The 16,176-nt window shown below is 43.1% G+C and overlaps 1 protein-coding gene across 1 annotated transcript in view; it reads right to left on the bottom strand.

The window, feature by feature from the left end:
- Positions 1–763: 763 nt before the first annotated feature.
- The window catches only part of LOC146433077 (uncharacterized), a 181,452-nt gene continuing 166,039 nt past the window's right edge, over positions 764–16,176 (bottom strand). The window contains exons 31-38 of the mRNA XM_085068977.1: positions 13,554–13,682; positions 12,560–12,685; positions 12,003–12,131; positions 9,781–9,909; positions 9,365–9,493; positions 8,564–8,689; positions 5,808–5,936; positions 764–5,412 (exon numbers count right to left, since the gene is read on the bottom strand). Coding sequence (XP_084925103.1) covers positions 5,333–5,412; positions 5,808–5,936; positions 8,564–8,689; positions 9,365–9,493; positions 9,781–9,909; positions 12,003–12,131; positions 12,560–12,685; positions 13,554–13,682 — 977 coding nt within the window. The 3' untranslated portion in view covers positions 764–5,332. The remainder of the gene's footprint in view (positions 5,413–5,807; positions 5,937–8,563; positions 8,690–9,364; positions 9,494–9,780; positions 9,910–12,002; positions 12,132–12,559; positions 12,686–13,553; positions 13,683–16,176) is intronic.

Genomic DNA, 16,176 nt, shown 5'->3' with positions numbered 1-16,176 from the left:
ATGAACTTAATTATTCTGTTCCTTGTTGAAAACTGCAGGAAAAGTGAAGTAAATCACGCAAGACAGAACCCTGCAGTACTACCCTGCTCAATTCAAAACGTTTGCCCTGAAATTTGAAAAGGAGTCCAAGCCTGCAGAACTGCTCTCCCAGAAAGCAGCAAGCCAGAGCTGTCCACTTTTTCTGACAGCTTGATCTACCGTTCCCCCTTTGTTACACATTTTGAATTCAATTTAGCCTGCTACTTCCAATTAACCAGCACACACTTACTGCGTTATTTGGCATGAAGGAGGCACATGTGCTCCTTCAGCTCCTGCCAGGGTGAGAAGACAATACCCTGAAGGTGACCCAGGCTGTTTGCTGGCAGAACTGGGCTCTGGAAGTGCCCAAGAAAGCCTGCAGGTGTGTGGTTTCAAATGCCTTCAAAGTGCTCCATGTCCAAGTCCTCCTGAAATGTTACACTTTATAACCATCCTCTTCCAGCAAGACTTATGCAGTTTTTTTAAGTATTTCTGATACTTTTTTTTTTTGAGTATTTCTAATACTAAGTCTGAGTGCCAGAAAGCTCTATTTGTCAGGCTCAGTCACTGGCCAGGTTGCCCTGGTCAGGGATCATACACAAACCCATTTGGGCACAAGCCATTATTTATTCTACCCAAACTACTAAAAGCAGGTGTGATTTCAGCCTGTTTGCTCTGAATGTGAATTAGTTCAGTAAAATGAAGTTTCATCCACAACAAAAGCCTCTTACTTCAAGACTAACAATAAGGGAAAAACAAGTTTTAATGACACGTTTACATTAAAAAAATCAGCATCCTTTCACTACAACACATCTACAACAGAAAATACAGCACAGATCTGAGATACATCCCACATATTCCTTGAAGAGGGGTTACAAATTAAAACAGACATAATATTGCTATGCAAGTGCTTATTAAAAGCAATGAAAATAACAGAATGAACAATGTATGCTCCACAAGGCTGAGATTTGGTGTTTACTGCTGGAAATTGCTTTACACAGTGTCAAAATTTAAAGCTGTGACCTTGCAGAAGAATTACTGGGCACAGTTGCAGCTCATGCATGGAGCTGCTCAGTCAGGCACAGGTCAACCTGCAGGAAAAGTCCTCCAAGAATGGGGGACTGAGACGGTTTTTAGCCTAAATATAAAAAAAAAAAATTAACACATGGATGGGAGGATGGAGCTTTCTTGGTCCACCAGTTCTCTCAAAGCTTGTTCCTAGGCTTTGTTCTGACAAGAAGCTAAATTCTAACAGTCAGTGTTTGATCTGCACTCTGAAGCCACGATGGCTCCCAAATGTGTCTTTGCCTCTTCTGGGAAGGACATAAAGGTATTATTTCCATGTTTGTCCCGTTGGCAACTCCTGACACTATGCTGGTTATTACTTACACAAACAGAAACCTGCAGCCAATCAAAATAATATGGTTGGCAAGGAATCTGGGCAAACTTTAATAGCTATGGTTCTTCAACATAAAAAGGATAAAAGTAGAATAATAATTTTTGGCAGGGGAAGCGGGGAATTTTTAAAATTCTGATTGTTTTCCTATGAGGACAGTGTTAGTGAAGTCTAACTTAAAACATGTTGCTCTGGTTTCATGAATTTGCAGTGAGCAGAATTCTGCTGAGCCCACTGAGCTGCACTGAACTCCTTTCCACCCAAACTGAATTTATCTGGAACGCACAAGGTAAGAGAGGGGGATCTGCCACAGGAACTGCATGGCTGAAATAATTCCAGGGTCCTTCTGAAAGGAGTTATCTGCACGTGCAAGTGTGTGACAGAGGAATACACAGAGCTCTCTGCAAGAAAGTGTAATTCAGCCTCCTGGGAAATGGGGAGCCAGCAAAGGCCTTCACCACGTGGAAGATGGACATCAATTTAACTACAAACCCCATTCTCACTGCAGTTCTCACTTGCATTTTCAACAAGACCCAGTGCTATGGTCAGAACTGTATCAGCCTGACACTCTTTCATTGGAATCTGATGAAGCAAATAAGCAGAATTGTATTAATTTAGTAGCAACTACACTCACTCTCCACAAAATTCATCTCTGGGCAAGTTGATTTAGTCAGTTTTCCATTAAAAAAATTCCATCCTGTCTAACAAAGATTACTTTGTAGGCAAAGAATTAGGTAAATGTAATAATCTGTAGTAAGGAGCAGAATCAAAACATATGAATGACATCACAAGCAAGCAAACTTCCTTAATTGTTAATAATGTAAAGTTGTGGCTTTTCTAAAAGACCAAATCCTGTAAGCATTTTCTCTGCCTTGTGAAAAAAATAAGAGCCAAGATAAGACATTCCAACTACCCCAATCAAAACTCATCTTTTCATGTTTTTGAAATCTTTAATTCTGATTTTTACCTTTATATGACTGTACTTGGTTTTGGAACAAAAAATCACGCAGAGCCACAAATCAGAATGGTCTGTTTGACAGAACTGAAGTGAACTTCTCTCCCCAAGGCAATAACATAAAGAAGCCAAGATGCATTTTGAATAAAAAAGTCCATTGCATATGGAGTGGTTTGTATGAATTGGCATTTTTTGACTTAAAAAAAGGTTTGCTGAAGTATTTTAAAAGCAGATCTACTTGGACCTCTAATTCATTGGCACAGGCTCAGTATCAGTCACTTAAAATACGTGTTTCATCATGTACCTAAAATTGTGACATCCTTTAAAAACACTTAATACAAAAATCCTTTATTTCCTTATACTACATATTTACAATTCTATTATCAAGGTACTGTGGCAAATGTAAACAAGTATACACAGGTGTAAATAATATGGCTTGAGAAAGGTTTCCCCTTTGGTTAGCTGCTCAAATCACACATCAGTCTACAAAAATAAGAGAAAAACAGTACATTGGATACATTTTGCTGTTTGACAGCAGTGTGAAGGGTTTCATGCAGGAGCTGCTGAGTAACCACAGCAGTCTCTGGGCATCTTTCCATGGACTGGAATGCCTGATGGACTGGGATGTGGCCAGGGAGGGTCACTGAGGTAATGGGGTGTCTTCAGAAGAGAAGACCAAGGCTGTAGCCAAATACCCCATGGGGGCTGTGGGGGAGATGAAGCCAAAGGCTCCTCAGAGAATCACAGGGAAAGGATCAGCAGCAGTGGACCAAAGCTAAAACTTAAGAAATTCTGATTAGAAAACAGGGGGGGAAAAAAGAAGATAGTGAAATCTTCACTAGGACAGGTTCAAAGAGGTGGTGGGATCTCCATCCTTGGAGATACTCAAGAGCTCAGTGAGATGAATCTCTGAGCAAACCCATTTGGCTCTGAAGCTGACCAGGCTTTAAAGGGAAGTTTGGACCTCCAGAAGTCTTCTTCAACTTTTCTCCCTCGGTGATTCTACAAAAAATCCTGAGTACAATGTGACACTTGTACTAGCACTGTAGTTTGGTTCTGCAGTAAATACACAGTTAAGATCAAAATGTGTTAAGTGCTCAACCTGAATTGTTCTTCTCCACCAGTTGCTAAGATTGTATCTCATTGTCTCGCAGGACATTTACCTTATCAGTTCCAGTCCAGTGAAATTGCCCCAAATACATATAATTGTAGGATCAGACCCAGGCCATCACACCTCCAAAAGAACATTTAAAATGTCACTGCCTTGCTGAGAGTCACACGCTTCTGGGACCATAATTTTGTCACATTTACATTGAATGAACTTTCCAGTGACATTCATTGAGCTCTACAGAAGAAATTAAAAGGGATCAGCATCAGCCCCAGTGATTTGCTGGCTGAAAGCACAGTTAGTTAATTAACTTTGACACATTCACAAATACCTTTACTTTCAAAACCTATGAACTGATGAATAACAACAATAAGACTTCCGTGAAGCTTGGAAAATACCTCCCAAACCTGTATTGCTTCCCACAATAAATAAACTCCCAGGGGAGTGATTTTTGCTTTGGTCTGGACAGCTGTTGACTGCAGATGTGTTTCAACCTGGGGTGAATCATGGGGGAAAATTGTTACCTCATCTTCCCATCCAACCTCCTGGATCTGCTCCACCAAGGCATCCCTCACCCAACCAAGACAACAAACACCTCTGAACATCCCAGGTTACCATCAATTATTGTCATTTTGTCTCTTGCAGGACAAAATCTGCTCTTCCAGAGCTGCAGTTTGTTCTGGTGGATGAATGGGGTCAGCACAAGAGCCAGAACTCTGTGTCTACCATTGTCCTGATGCCCCTTACATATATTTTGTAACTCCTAACCTAAAGAGAGGTATAAAGAGGCACTCTGAAATATTTTAGTCTGGTTAACTCAGAGTATTAAAATACAAAATATAAATTTCTTTATAATGACATAGACATATATCAAAGGAAAACCTGTCTAAACAGACAAAATAGCACCAAAATGTCTTTCTTCTATGAAGTGACCACCAGCAGCTGTTGAATGGTATTAGGATTGTTGTAAGATGACTTAATTGAAAAAAAAATAATTGTGCAGTAGAAGCACAAAATCCAAAGAGATTATCTTGAAGCATCTCTCCTTGCTTATGATATGCTTTCTCCATTCAAGATAAAACCTCTTCTGCATTAGCAGATTCTGTTTGAAGAGAAGTGCTGCACAGTTTGACTTGACAAACCACTGAGGAATTAATCTGCTAAGATGTGAGAACACAGAATGCCAGGAGAGTCTGGCAGATGACACCACGCTCTTTGCAAGACAAATTCAGACAGAGACCTTCCAGTCAGTCAGACCACACCAGAAATGCAGAAGGTGTTCTTAAATAAATTAACAACTTATTGAGGACTGTGGCAGATTCATCTTCAGCTGCAAGTTTAAAATTAGAAATGCTTCTCTAGAGCACCCAGTGATATTCAAAGAGGAATTAAGTTGATGAATCCCTCTAGTTTCTGTGCAATGTGATTTTGCAGGGAATCTGTAGAGGCTTCATAATCTGGAACACTCTTTAAACTTGGTGCTGGATGTCAAGTGGGTTTAGGAAGCCCCTGATAGGGAGTGTGGCTCATTCCATGGTGATGTGTTATATGCTGCTTATCCTGATACTCCTTGGAGCTGGTCTGATTAAAAACATGTCCAGGCTTTCAAGCAATGGATTATATTAATATCAGAAAGAATGTCCAGAGTAGATTAATGGAAGGGCAAGAGGCTAGGAATGAGCACATGAAACAGATTCAACTTTTTAAAAGGATCCAGCTACTAAATGGCCTCTGTAGTCTTCCATAAGAAGTGTGAATACTTCAGTACAATTCAAGCTGAATTGAATAACTGTTTTCATATCCAAATTCAAATACCGTCTGTGCATATAAAACAGTTCATTTATTAGTCCAAATGTTACTGTTGTAGAGCTCTTGGAAAAATACTCCCTCTTTCTTGAGTTTGTTCTTCATAAAAAGGAAGCTTTGGAGGGCCACCTAGAGAATTAAGTAGAAACAGGGTTTCAGGTCCATATAACCTAATACTGAAATATTATATAGATTATACAATTTACACTTAAATAATTCAATAAATGGTAGTATTGAAAAGACGGCAGAGGAGGGAGTTACAGCTGCCTCTTCTCAGAGGCAGAGAGCAGAAAAAACAGTGAAACACCTCTCAAACAGAAGCCTCCCCAAGTTTTTCCTAAACTAAATGAATAATTGCAATTAGACTACAAGTGAGAGGAAACTTTCCCTCCATACTCCATTCCATTAAGAGAAACAATCCAAACAATCCAATGGCCTTACAGTCCCATCCAAACACACTGTCACCACGGGCCACACATGTTTTCCTTTGCCACAAGCCAAGCTGGGGGTGTGTGGAGCTTTACCTTCTCTGCAGGTTGGTCCCATCCAGGAGGCAGGGCAGAGGCAGCTCCCGTTGTGGGGATCGCACCGCGATCTGCCGCCGCACTGACACCGCAGGGAGCAGTCAGGGCCATACCGGTCTGGCCTGCACCCTGCAAGGACAGGAGGGTTCAAAACAGGGGGAAAAACACTTCCTGGCAGCCTCCCTCTTCCGTGGGATCAGAAGCTACCGAGACACCTACATCTGTTCACGTTAAAACATGACATTTTGGGAAGCGCGGCAGTCGTCAGGTTTCGTCTGCCGCATGCTCTGCCCAAGCTGCAGCCCAGCTGGCCTGAAGAGGTTCCCAGAATGGAAATCATTACTGGTGTAAAAACAGGGGCTGACAGCCCAGCAGAGAACATCTTGGGATCTGCTCAGGAAAGTTGCTGTCAGCATCCTGGATCCACATGATCTCCTGCCCCTGTCCCTCCTGCAAGGCTGGGCTGGCAGTGCACACTGGCCAAGAGCCTTCCCTTGCAGAATGTGACATTGAAAATTAACCCAATTTATAGATTCTCTTATGTCTTGCTCCAATTGCACAATTCTGCTGCCTCCTGGCAAATTAAACTCACAAAAAATCTCACTTCCAAATGCAAATTCGTTTCATACCTAGCCTGGTAAATACTCACTGTAATTTTTTATGCATCAGAGGAGAGGCAGGAAAGGAAAGTGAGCTGCAGGTCACAAGGCAGGGTGTGAAACACACAGCAAACAATAGCCCTCTCCCCCTCACCTCACTGGAAAACCCTGTAACCAGGGAATTTGCTTTCTCCCACAAGCACCCTTGGGTAAATCAAGTCCTGCATCAGCTGCAGCCCCAGCACGTGGGAGAACTCACCCTGTGTGCTCCGAGCTTGGCCTTTTCAATTAGGAAATGTTATGAGAAAAGGTCTCCCCAAACACCTCTGGACCTGATTTTAATTTATGTAATACCACATTTTCATGTTAATAACAATGTGTATTTAAGACATCTGTTTGAAAGTCTGCAATGTTAATTTACTACAGAAAAAGAACGCCCATAAAAGTCTGTTATATTCTCTCTCTCTTTTTTTTTTTTTTTTAATTAACATTTTGCCTGTTTAATGGGTGCTTTACCAGAGTTCAAATTAAAATCAGGCCTTTTATCTTTATGGCTGCTGCACAGTCACAGCTGCTCACAGTTATATCACAGATGAACTGAGCCTAATTGAAAATAAAAATGCAAATAAAACCTACCCCATAACAGCTTTTCATGGACGGGGGCTACCCTAGCTGGTTTAAGAAAAATAAAAATGACTCACAGAGTTTGCAAGGAGGAAAACCTCGACTCCCATTTTTGGTGCTGAGCTTCCCCCTTGCGTTCCACTTCTGCCTAAAATTTTACTGTGTAGGTCCATGGGCACCAGGGCTGTGTGGCCAGGGGAGGGTGGCTCATTTTCCCACTGGACAGTGCTGCACACTGGGGGCTTCATTTCCTGACCCCAGGACTGCACAGAGGGAATCAAATGCTTTTCTATTTTAGTTTCACAGGTTGCACTTGAGCTCGTGGCAATTACTGTGTATAAATAACAGCCTGCTTAAATCTATTTCCTGTCCCATCCTAAAACAAAAAGAGAAATGAAATTCTCCCACTGTTTCAGGGGCTCAGGAGGATTTTGGTGCCTGGTGTGAAGCTTCACAGTAGCACATCGATGTTCACTCCTTTTATCTTGTTTGTCACAGCATCAGGATCACAAATGGCTTCTTACACTCAGTTAAACCACTGCAATTCCTTTTATTCCAGTGATTGCCCTAAACCTACTCCATCACAATCATAGAATCCTGGAATAGCTTGGATTAGAAAGGACATTTAAAATCATCTGGTTCCAATCCTGGGCACAAGACACTTTTCACCAGACCAGGTTGCTCCGAGCCCCATCCAGCCTGGCCTTAAACTCTGATCAGAGTCACCACTGTGGCCAGAGACTTGCTCAGCAATCTGCCACTGCTGCCTCTCAGTGCTGCACCCATCCCAATGCTGTACCCATCTCAATGCTGTACCCATCCCAATGCTGTACCCATCCCAATGCTGTACCCATCTCAATGCTGTACATCTCAATGCTGTACATCTCAATGCTGTACCCATCAGGGTACAGCAGTGGGGCTGGTTTTCCCTACAGGAAAAATTCTCATCTATTTTTACATCCTTTTAACAGAAGAATTCTGCTGCTGTGGGCCAACACAGCCCAAGTGCCCAAGCTGCAAAGGAGGGAATCACATCTGGGTTAAAAGCTGCTGGGCTGCTGCTGCTGCAGCTCCACTGCCCTCACCTGCAGGGATCCCAGCCTGCTTCCAGGGGAAGCCAACCAGAGCTGGACACACTTTTGCATTGGTCTGAAAAGGGTCACAAATATCTGTGTGACAAAACACACAGAAATTGGAGCCCTCGGTGCCCATCTGTACTTTCTGGATCTTGCCCACTACATTTGCAAATCTCCTTGGTCTATTCTTCCCCAGCCTGTGCTCCCCAAAACTCAAGGCAAATGATATTTTACAGCTGACCCATAACCAGTTTTCCTATCAGTGTATCAATTTAAATATTGATTACATCAAGAGGTACAAGCCTGCTGATAAAGGTGTCGATAACCCCAAGGAGCAATTTGCTGCAAACAATGTGTTCTTGAACACCAGCAAATGTCCTTTTACAGTTCCTCTGAAACCAACAGCTCGGAGTGCTTTAACTATACCCAGTCCAGCCCTCAAAAATATCACCCTTACCTATGTCACATTTGTCTCCAGTCTTCCCAGGTGGGCAGAGGCACTTGCCAGTCTCTGGATCACAAGGAGCATCTCCACAGTCACACTGATGCTGGCACCTCTCACCAAACCAGCCCCTGTCACAGCCTGACAGCAAGAGAACCCTTTAGATGCACATCTGAATGGCAAAATGGACATTAAACCCAGAGGAGTTTTCCCAGGATGTCTCAGAGGAAAGCTCATAAACTCTCTGCTGAAGTCAGTGTAAATGCCAAGCTTAATGAAGAATCAAACACAGAGGAATTGGCACAATATTTACATGAGCTCTCCTTCTGTTGGGGTTGTCTAATCTTACTTATCAAAGGTAACTGTAAATCTGTCCCAGAAATATAGCTGACACTTATTTTCATTTTTAATTAGAACTCTCCAGAAGACCTCTCCATAACACTCAACAGGTCTGACATGCACCTATTTAATAATCTTATTTGGAGCTTTAGAAGCAAATTTAGAATCAGTAAAAGGGACTTATTTTTAATAAATGGCATGTGGAACTCATTGCTGCAAGACATCATGGAGACCAGGACTTTCACTGTATTAATCAGAACCAGATTAGTTAATTTATAAGGGAATGGGAACACCCAGCTGTATAACAGGAAATCTGTCCCAAATTCAATGTTTTGGGATATTCATTAAGCTCAAAATATGGAAGAAGTGGCTCCCAACAAACAAATATTTGAGTAATCATATGAGGCTTTTTGAGTTCTGTTTTTGGTTTTAGTTCTTTTTTTTCCTTTTTCTTTCTCATCAGAGGGGCAGCAGTACCTTTTTCACAGTGGACACCATGATAGCCCAAAGGGCAAAGGCACTGTCCTGTCACTGCATCACAGCTCGCTCCGTTTTCACAGGCACAGGTGTGAACACAGCCCAGCCCATAAAATCCAAGGGGGCACCCTGAAAAATTAAAGTGAAGAAGGTTCATGAAGAAAATCATACACACCACTAAAATCCTCTGTATTCCCAGCTACATTCCCTGGCAGCCAACAAAAATGAGAGTTATCCTTAACTCTACCAATGCCTTGGGTTTTAAACTTGTACCACCCAGCACCAGAGACATGCAAGATCTGGAAGGAGCTGGGTGATCTGTGACACTCAGCAAACTTTAACTGAACCAGTGAGGTGCTCCTTGACTACTCTGAAGCCCCAAAACTTTCCCCAATGACCTGAGTGTCTCCACTTACTGTGCTGGCAGGAGTGGCCATAGAAGCCCTCGGGGCAGTGGCAGCAGCCTGTGAATCTGTCACAGGTGCCATTGTGCTGGCATGGGCAGTCCAAGGAGCAGCCAGGTCCATACTTCCCTGGGACACATTCTGCTGGCAGGACAGGGACAGGAAAACAGATCAAAAAAATAATCATTGACCTCACCCAGAAAAGCTCGTATGTGTTAGATTGTATTACTGAGAGATGATGGCTGGAGAACAATTTGCAGACCCAAGAATATTTGTTATGAAGATGCAGCTTTTCTGCATAACTATGATGCATTTACATACTTTGGTGAAAAATATTTTATATTATATAGATGTTTGAACAGCAATTTCCTCATACTTTTAACAGTCTGCCTTTTTCAATTTCTCTCTTCACAGACTCGATGCTGAACCCACACCATGTGTTGTAAAACCATGCAGTGAATGGCATAAATTATACTTTTCTTTTTTTTTTTCTTTATCTACAGCAATATTTTCTTTTAAGCACTTAAAAAGTGTGAAAGAAAACATGAAGCTTTTCCTCTGTGTTATCATTGGAGTTCACACTATTCAAATTCCTAATAAAACCAGGAGGATCTTTTTCACACATAGCAACAGTCCTTCCATGCATAATGAGCTATCTGCTTTTACAGAACCAAACACGTCTCAAATTTCTGAAAGCCAAGTCATGCAAAAGGGACTGTGCCAATGTAATTAACCTCAGCACCATCTCTGAATAAGTTAACTTCCCACTGCTGGGATAATTTGAATTTGGGCAGACGAACTCAAACGAGCGTGGCTGTCCAAATAATCAGATTCACAACTCTGCAAATGCCAGACAGGATCTTCCAGGAACAACGTATCTAATCTCTATTAAAAGGATGCCTGATTAGCTCTCTTTGATTTCCAGTCACAACACACACTGCTGAGGAGATCAAGACTCAATTTTCCAATAATTTCACTCTATCAAAAGATAAAATGTGAAGCTTTTTTTAGTGATACAACACAGTCCGTTTTACAACGTATGCATGTTTGCCCCCATGGTCCACTCCAGAGGTGTTTTACCTGTGAGATAAAATCCAAAATGCACTACTCTCTGTGGGGACAGCTGCATCACCCTGCTGAGCCTTGGCAACCCCAGGTTGGCCAGTTATTGGTTAACTGCAAATTTTTTACTGTCTTTCCACAGACAACGCTCACTGTCCAGTGAATCCTCACAGGATTCACACTGAGTAGCTGCACCTTTGCTTTCCTCCCTGCTCCTCCTCTGCACACAGATGCACTGTGGGGCTCTGAGTCTCCTCAGGTGCAAAGTGAAACAACTGCATCTCAGGATGCTGCTAAAAAGTGTAATTTTTATGTGACCCTCCTATACAGGGACATTCCTCTGTACCAACAGTTCTGGGTGTAGATACATATGGAGTTTGAGGTGAATATTCTACAGGTGTCAGGGACAGAAGTGCTGTAAATGAGGGCCTGGGAGGGTATTGGGGAGCTAGAACCATGGCAGTTTTGATTCAACAGTGACATTTGTCTTGAATGAACTCAGAACTAACTATTTATATTTCATACCAGTAAACTTATGGTTTCCTGAACATTTAAGTCCATAACTATACAGATATCTCTTATCGAGAGAGAAAAACAGTAACACAGAAATGCAGAATGATTTTTGGGAGATGGACAGGACAGTTGTAGAAAGACTCTGGGCTGGCAGGAGGGTTTATGGAGTAAAAACAGCTTATTCTGTTTAGTGTGCTTTGTCTTGTGCAAGGGAGAGCTGTCATGGAGAAGTAAGGGCAAGATAGCAGGACAATCTCCATTGCTTTGGACAGATGCTGTCAGAACATCTGGGAAGTCAACACATGGGAAGTTCAACTCCAGTCCAGAGTCAAATGGAAGAGAAGAACACAACCTGTGAGGAGGAAGACAGAAGCTTCTGCTGCTCTGAGTAGCACATGGAAGAAGACAAAACCCAACATTCCTACAAATGAAAGAACCCAAAATTTAGACAGGAGAAGAAATCATGGTGTGAAGAAGAAATAAGGAGCATGCAAGGGAATTCATGAACAGGACTGGTGAGGAAACCATCTTTGAAAAAAGACCTGAAGCTCTAACTAGGGGCAGTTCTGAATCTGTCTGTCCCTGTCTGGGGGTGTCTGGGGACACTGCAAACCCCTGCTTGAGAGCACAAATCCACTGCCACCAAAGCAGGACATCACCTTTGTCACAGGATCTTCCTGTCCAGCCGAGCCCGCAGGTGCAGCTGCCATCCACGTGGTCACAGATGCCACCGTTCTGACAGGTACATGTCAGCTGGCAGTTGGGGCCATATTGTCCCTGGGGACACACTACAGAGAATTAACAAAGTTTGAAAAAACCCAAAAATCAGCACCCCAAGGAAAGGATGAAGGTGACAGGGAATACAAACACATGCTGCCCACGTGTATCCCAAGTGACTGACTGGTGTCTCCCGAGGGTGGTGGGAAGCTAATCCACAATTATTATCAGTTTCACCCAAACACTCTGACCCAACGTATCTCCTCAGCTTCCTGGAGATCCCAGTGCCCTGGCACTGAGGGTGGCAGGAGGTGTGGGTAGGATTAAGCTGGGTGATGGAGCAGGGAGGGACAGAGGCTGAGCACCCCAAACTGCAGTGTTATCGAGCCAAGCCCTGGGGAAGGTGGCTGTGAACAATGTTTGGCGCTGAGGTTTATTTGCTGGGTGTTTAAGGTGCCACCACAGGCGAGGTGACCTGGGGTCAGTCCCGCTCTGTTACCTTGCTGGCAGGCAGGTCCTGTGTGGCCTGGGGCACAGCTGCACTCGCCCGTCCGTGGGTCACACTGACCTTTGCCACAGGCACACAACTGGCCACAGTCCTTCCCATATCGGCCTTCAGGGCAAGCTGAAGGAACACAAAAATTGTTAAACACTCAAGAGAATCCAGTGCCACTTTTTTTCATTTTTAACACAGGTACAATCTTAGGGGTAGAGCTGGCTTTGTATTCCACCTAATGTTCTTCAAAGCATCAACTAAGAAGCCAAAACCCACCCAAAGACAAGACTGCTTTATCCTCTGAGACTGCTTGAGGTTATAAATATAATCCATGATTTCACACAGAATATTTACTGTCTTTCCTATCAGAAAAGTGAATGTACAACTGAAATATCAGCCGCTCATCCTTCCAGCTAAAAACATCTTTCCTTAACACTGATGCTGCCCAACACTGAAGAGCAAAGCTATGGGCAACTAAACATTCCAACATTGCCTTTTCATGAATAAGCTGAGGAGAACTTCACAGAGACCAGAAGTTTGGAAGCAGCACAGAAATTCAGCCACACCATTTAGCTCTGAAACAGAGAAGTAACAGTAGAGTTGCCACGGAGTCTTTACCAGTTTTGCCATGACAGAACTTGATCTTTTTCCCATTTATTGAAACGAATGGCACCACAGTGTGAAGCAAAATATTGAGATAATTTCTCAACCTCTGAATTTTGGACAGGAAGAAGGAACTTGAGCAATTCACACTGAGCTGGCTCTAGAAATAAATTTGGGCAAGCAGGTTGTAATCCTGGGATGAGTGTCCTTGCTTCTATGCAAGCAGGAGAGAGGGAAAATATTTTGCAAGAGATTTTTTTACAAAGCTGGAATCCTGATTTACAATTCAAGGAAGAGGTAGCTGGGATCTGTCTGTTTTTCTACTGACAAGCTCTTATGCAAATGATCCTCTCTGCTGTGTTTTGACAGAAGCAGAACATGAATGTTGGCTTACTTTTGCTGCAGTTGGCTCCGATGAAGCCGGGAGCGCAATCACACGTTCCCGACACGGGGTCACAGTGGCCTCCGTTCATGCATTTACAGGGATTTTGGCAGTTTGGACCATAGGTACCTTTTGGACACCCTGTTTGAAAAGGAAAAAAACCACCAGAAATTAGGTTAGGTTGCTACTGGGCCTGTTGCATTTCGTGCCATGAGCACTGTTCTGGTTTCTTTTTGGACAGCTAATGGTGAAGGAGAATCGAATAAAAGATCAGGAAAATGTGAATGCATCTGCCATGCTTAGCTTACGTCTTCAGGATGATCTTTGGTGTGATGGAGGTTGGAACTGAGGGAAAGAGCTGCACAGAGCTGCTGGGCACAGGCACCACTGAACTCTGGAAATGCAGGTTATTCTCCTAATTTTCCAGTGTACTGGAAGAAGAAGTAGCTGGTGCTGGAGCAGCAAGATCACCAACCAACAGTTCCACTTGTGCTACTACCTCTAAATGTCATTTCTGTGCTCGGCCTTTCCTTCTCTTCCCTGGCAAAAAGAAAGTCTATGGCTACTTTGGAAACCTGGTTGAAAATATATTTGCACACGTCTCCAAGCAACAGATCCCTTGCAATCTGTGCATAAATAACTTAGTGTATTTTCTCTTTCTTGAAGGCATGAAAGCATGGCCTGAGTGGCTGGAGAAATCTCAGGATTTTCTGAACTATTCAATAGCGAGGGAGAGCTTACGGGGAAGCTTTGAAGGGGTGCCTTTTAAAATAAAACTGAACGTTGGCTCCTGCCCAAACCAGGATAGCAGATCATCAGGACTAAACAGATACACACTTTTATAAGACAGAGATACTCTCCCCAGCCCTTCTCAACCATGGATTCTTCCCAATGAATAGTCTGTCATCAGTGCTTCCATCTGCCAGGATGCAAAATCTGTTTCATGTGCAAGCCCTGGCATCAAGGAATGAGCCCTGCAACACCCCCTCCATTCCCACCAAGACCTGAAGTTAAGGACTTCAGATCAGATTCAACGATTTAATTACTCTATGTGAATTTCTCTTTTCCTCCTCATTTTCCTTTCGGTCGTCATTTGGCTCTTCACCTTTTTTTTAATTCTGTCTCCCACACTCCCAAAGATGCTGCTTCCCCCTTGCAAAGCTTTCAGAGTTATTCCTCAGCTCAAGGCTAGTGATAGTTGCTCTGTTACTGAAAGGGATGCAGTAATTCCCTCCTTACCAGATAATTTGCCCTTGCAGAATTTCCTGTATTTTGGTTCAAAAGGAGCAGCACACGCAGGGCAAGCTCAGCTGCAGCAATGTGCACAGGATCAAGAACAAGGCCACCTCATCTGTTAGTACTTTGCAGAAGAATTTTGATGCAGATAAAGAGGGCAATTTGCACCATGTCCCAGCATTTCAGTAGGCTCTGCCTTTGTAAAGAGGGCTATTCCTGCACCACCAGTTATCTCATAAAGACATTTTCTAATTTAACAGTTTCCTGTGCTTCTGGCTTATGGTTTTTTTTTTTCTGTGAACAAAAGAGTGGCAGCCAGATTTCCACCTAATTTCCCGATTTTCCTTCTGCTTTGAGTGGGTTTGTCATGACCAAGAGCTCCTAAATCTTTTCAAAGCAATTGCACACACTGAGGCTTTTCTGACCAATGCCATTAATTGCAGTGTCAAATAATCCCTTCTGACACATCCTGTCACCTACAGCTTGAAGGTGAAGCTGGTGAGATCTTTCTGGCTCTGAGTGCCCCCAGCCCAGTCAATGCCACAGAAACGTAACATTCTTTTTCTTTTAAATCATTTCACCACCACTTACTGCTTTTTACTCATTTTAGCAAGTAGATCTGCCCATCCACCAAGTTATGGACAAGTGATGGGAACCTTATTGCTCATTTGTCTGCTTCCTCTGGACCCTGCCAAGAGACTGTTTCAGCTCCTCACTCCAAAATTTGAGAACATGAAAGCCCCGTTGCTCTTGGCTCCTGGAAATTTGACTTCCCAGCCAACTACACCTTTTATAGATACTTTCTTGAACCTTTTTTCACTGTACTATAAATATAGCAGCAGTTGCCAGAAACTGTTTCCAGCAGCATCCAACCACATGTTGACTGGACCAGAGCCCGTTTGGGAGCGGCTCCCTGCGCTGGTTTTAATATTCTATCGAGAGCTTCTTCACCCTGGAGCAGCCCCAGCTTTCCCTGCAGGGAGGACAGAAAGAACTTGGAGTATTCCCACCAAAGTCACGCGAGCAATCCTCGCTTTTCAGTCAGTCCCTTCAGAATCAGCCCCACGAGCTCTCCTTCCACTGACCTAAGCCTCAAAATAATTCAGATTTAACTGTTTTCCTTCTGGTTTTCTGTCTGTGCAATGTTAAGAGTGGCACAGGGGACAACAGGAAAAAACACCAACATAGGTGAATATTTTTCTCTTTCTGGGAATTTCCACCATTCCATTATTTCTCCAATAAATATCTAACAAACCTGCGTTTAAGAATTTGCTGTGCAAGACACTGTACATTTTTGGGATCTCAGACAACACAATGTGATGAAATCTCCTTTCTCATACTCTGTAGATTTAATTCCAGCAACACAGAAATCCACAGCAAAATCCCCTCTGAATGCAGC

The sequence above is a fragment of the Lichenostomus cassidix genome, chromosome 9, assembly GCF_008360975.1.
Source record: "Lichenostomus cassidix isolate B80296 chromosome 9, HeHo_3.0, whole genome shotgun sequence".
NCBI lineage: Eukaryota > Metazoa > Chordata > Aves > Passeriformes > Meliphagidae > Lichenostomus > Lichenostomus cassidix.
Note: the sequence above shows the minus strand (reverse complement) of the source record. Positions and strands in the feature narration are given on the sequence as shown.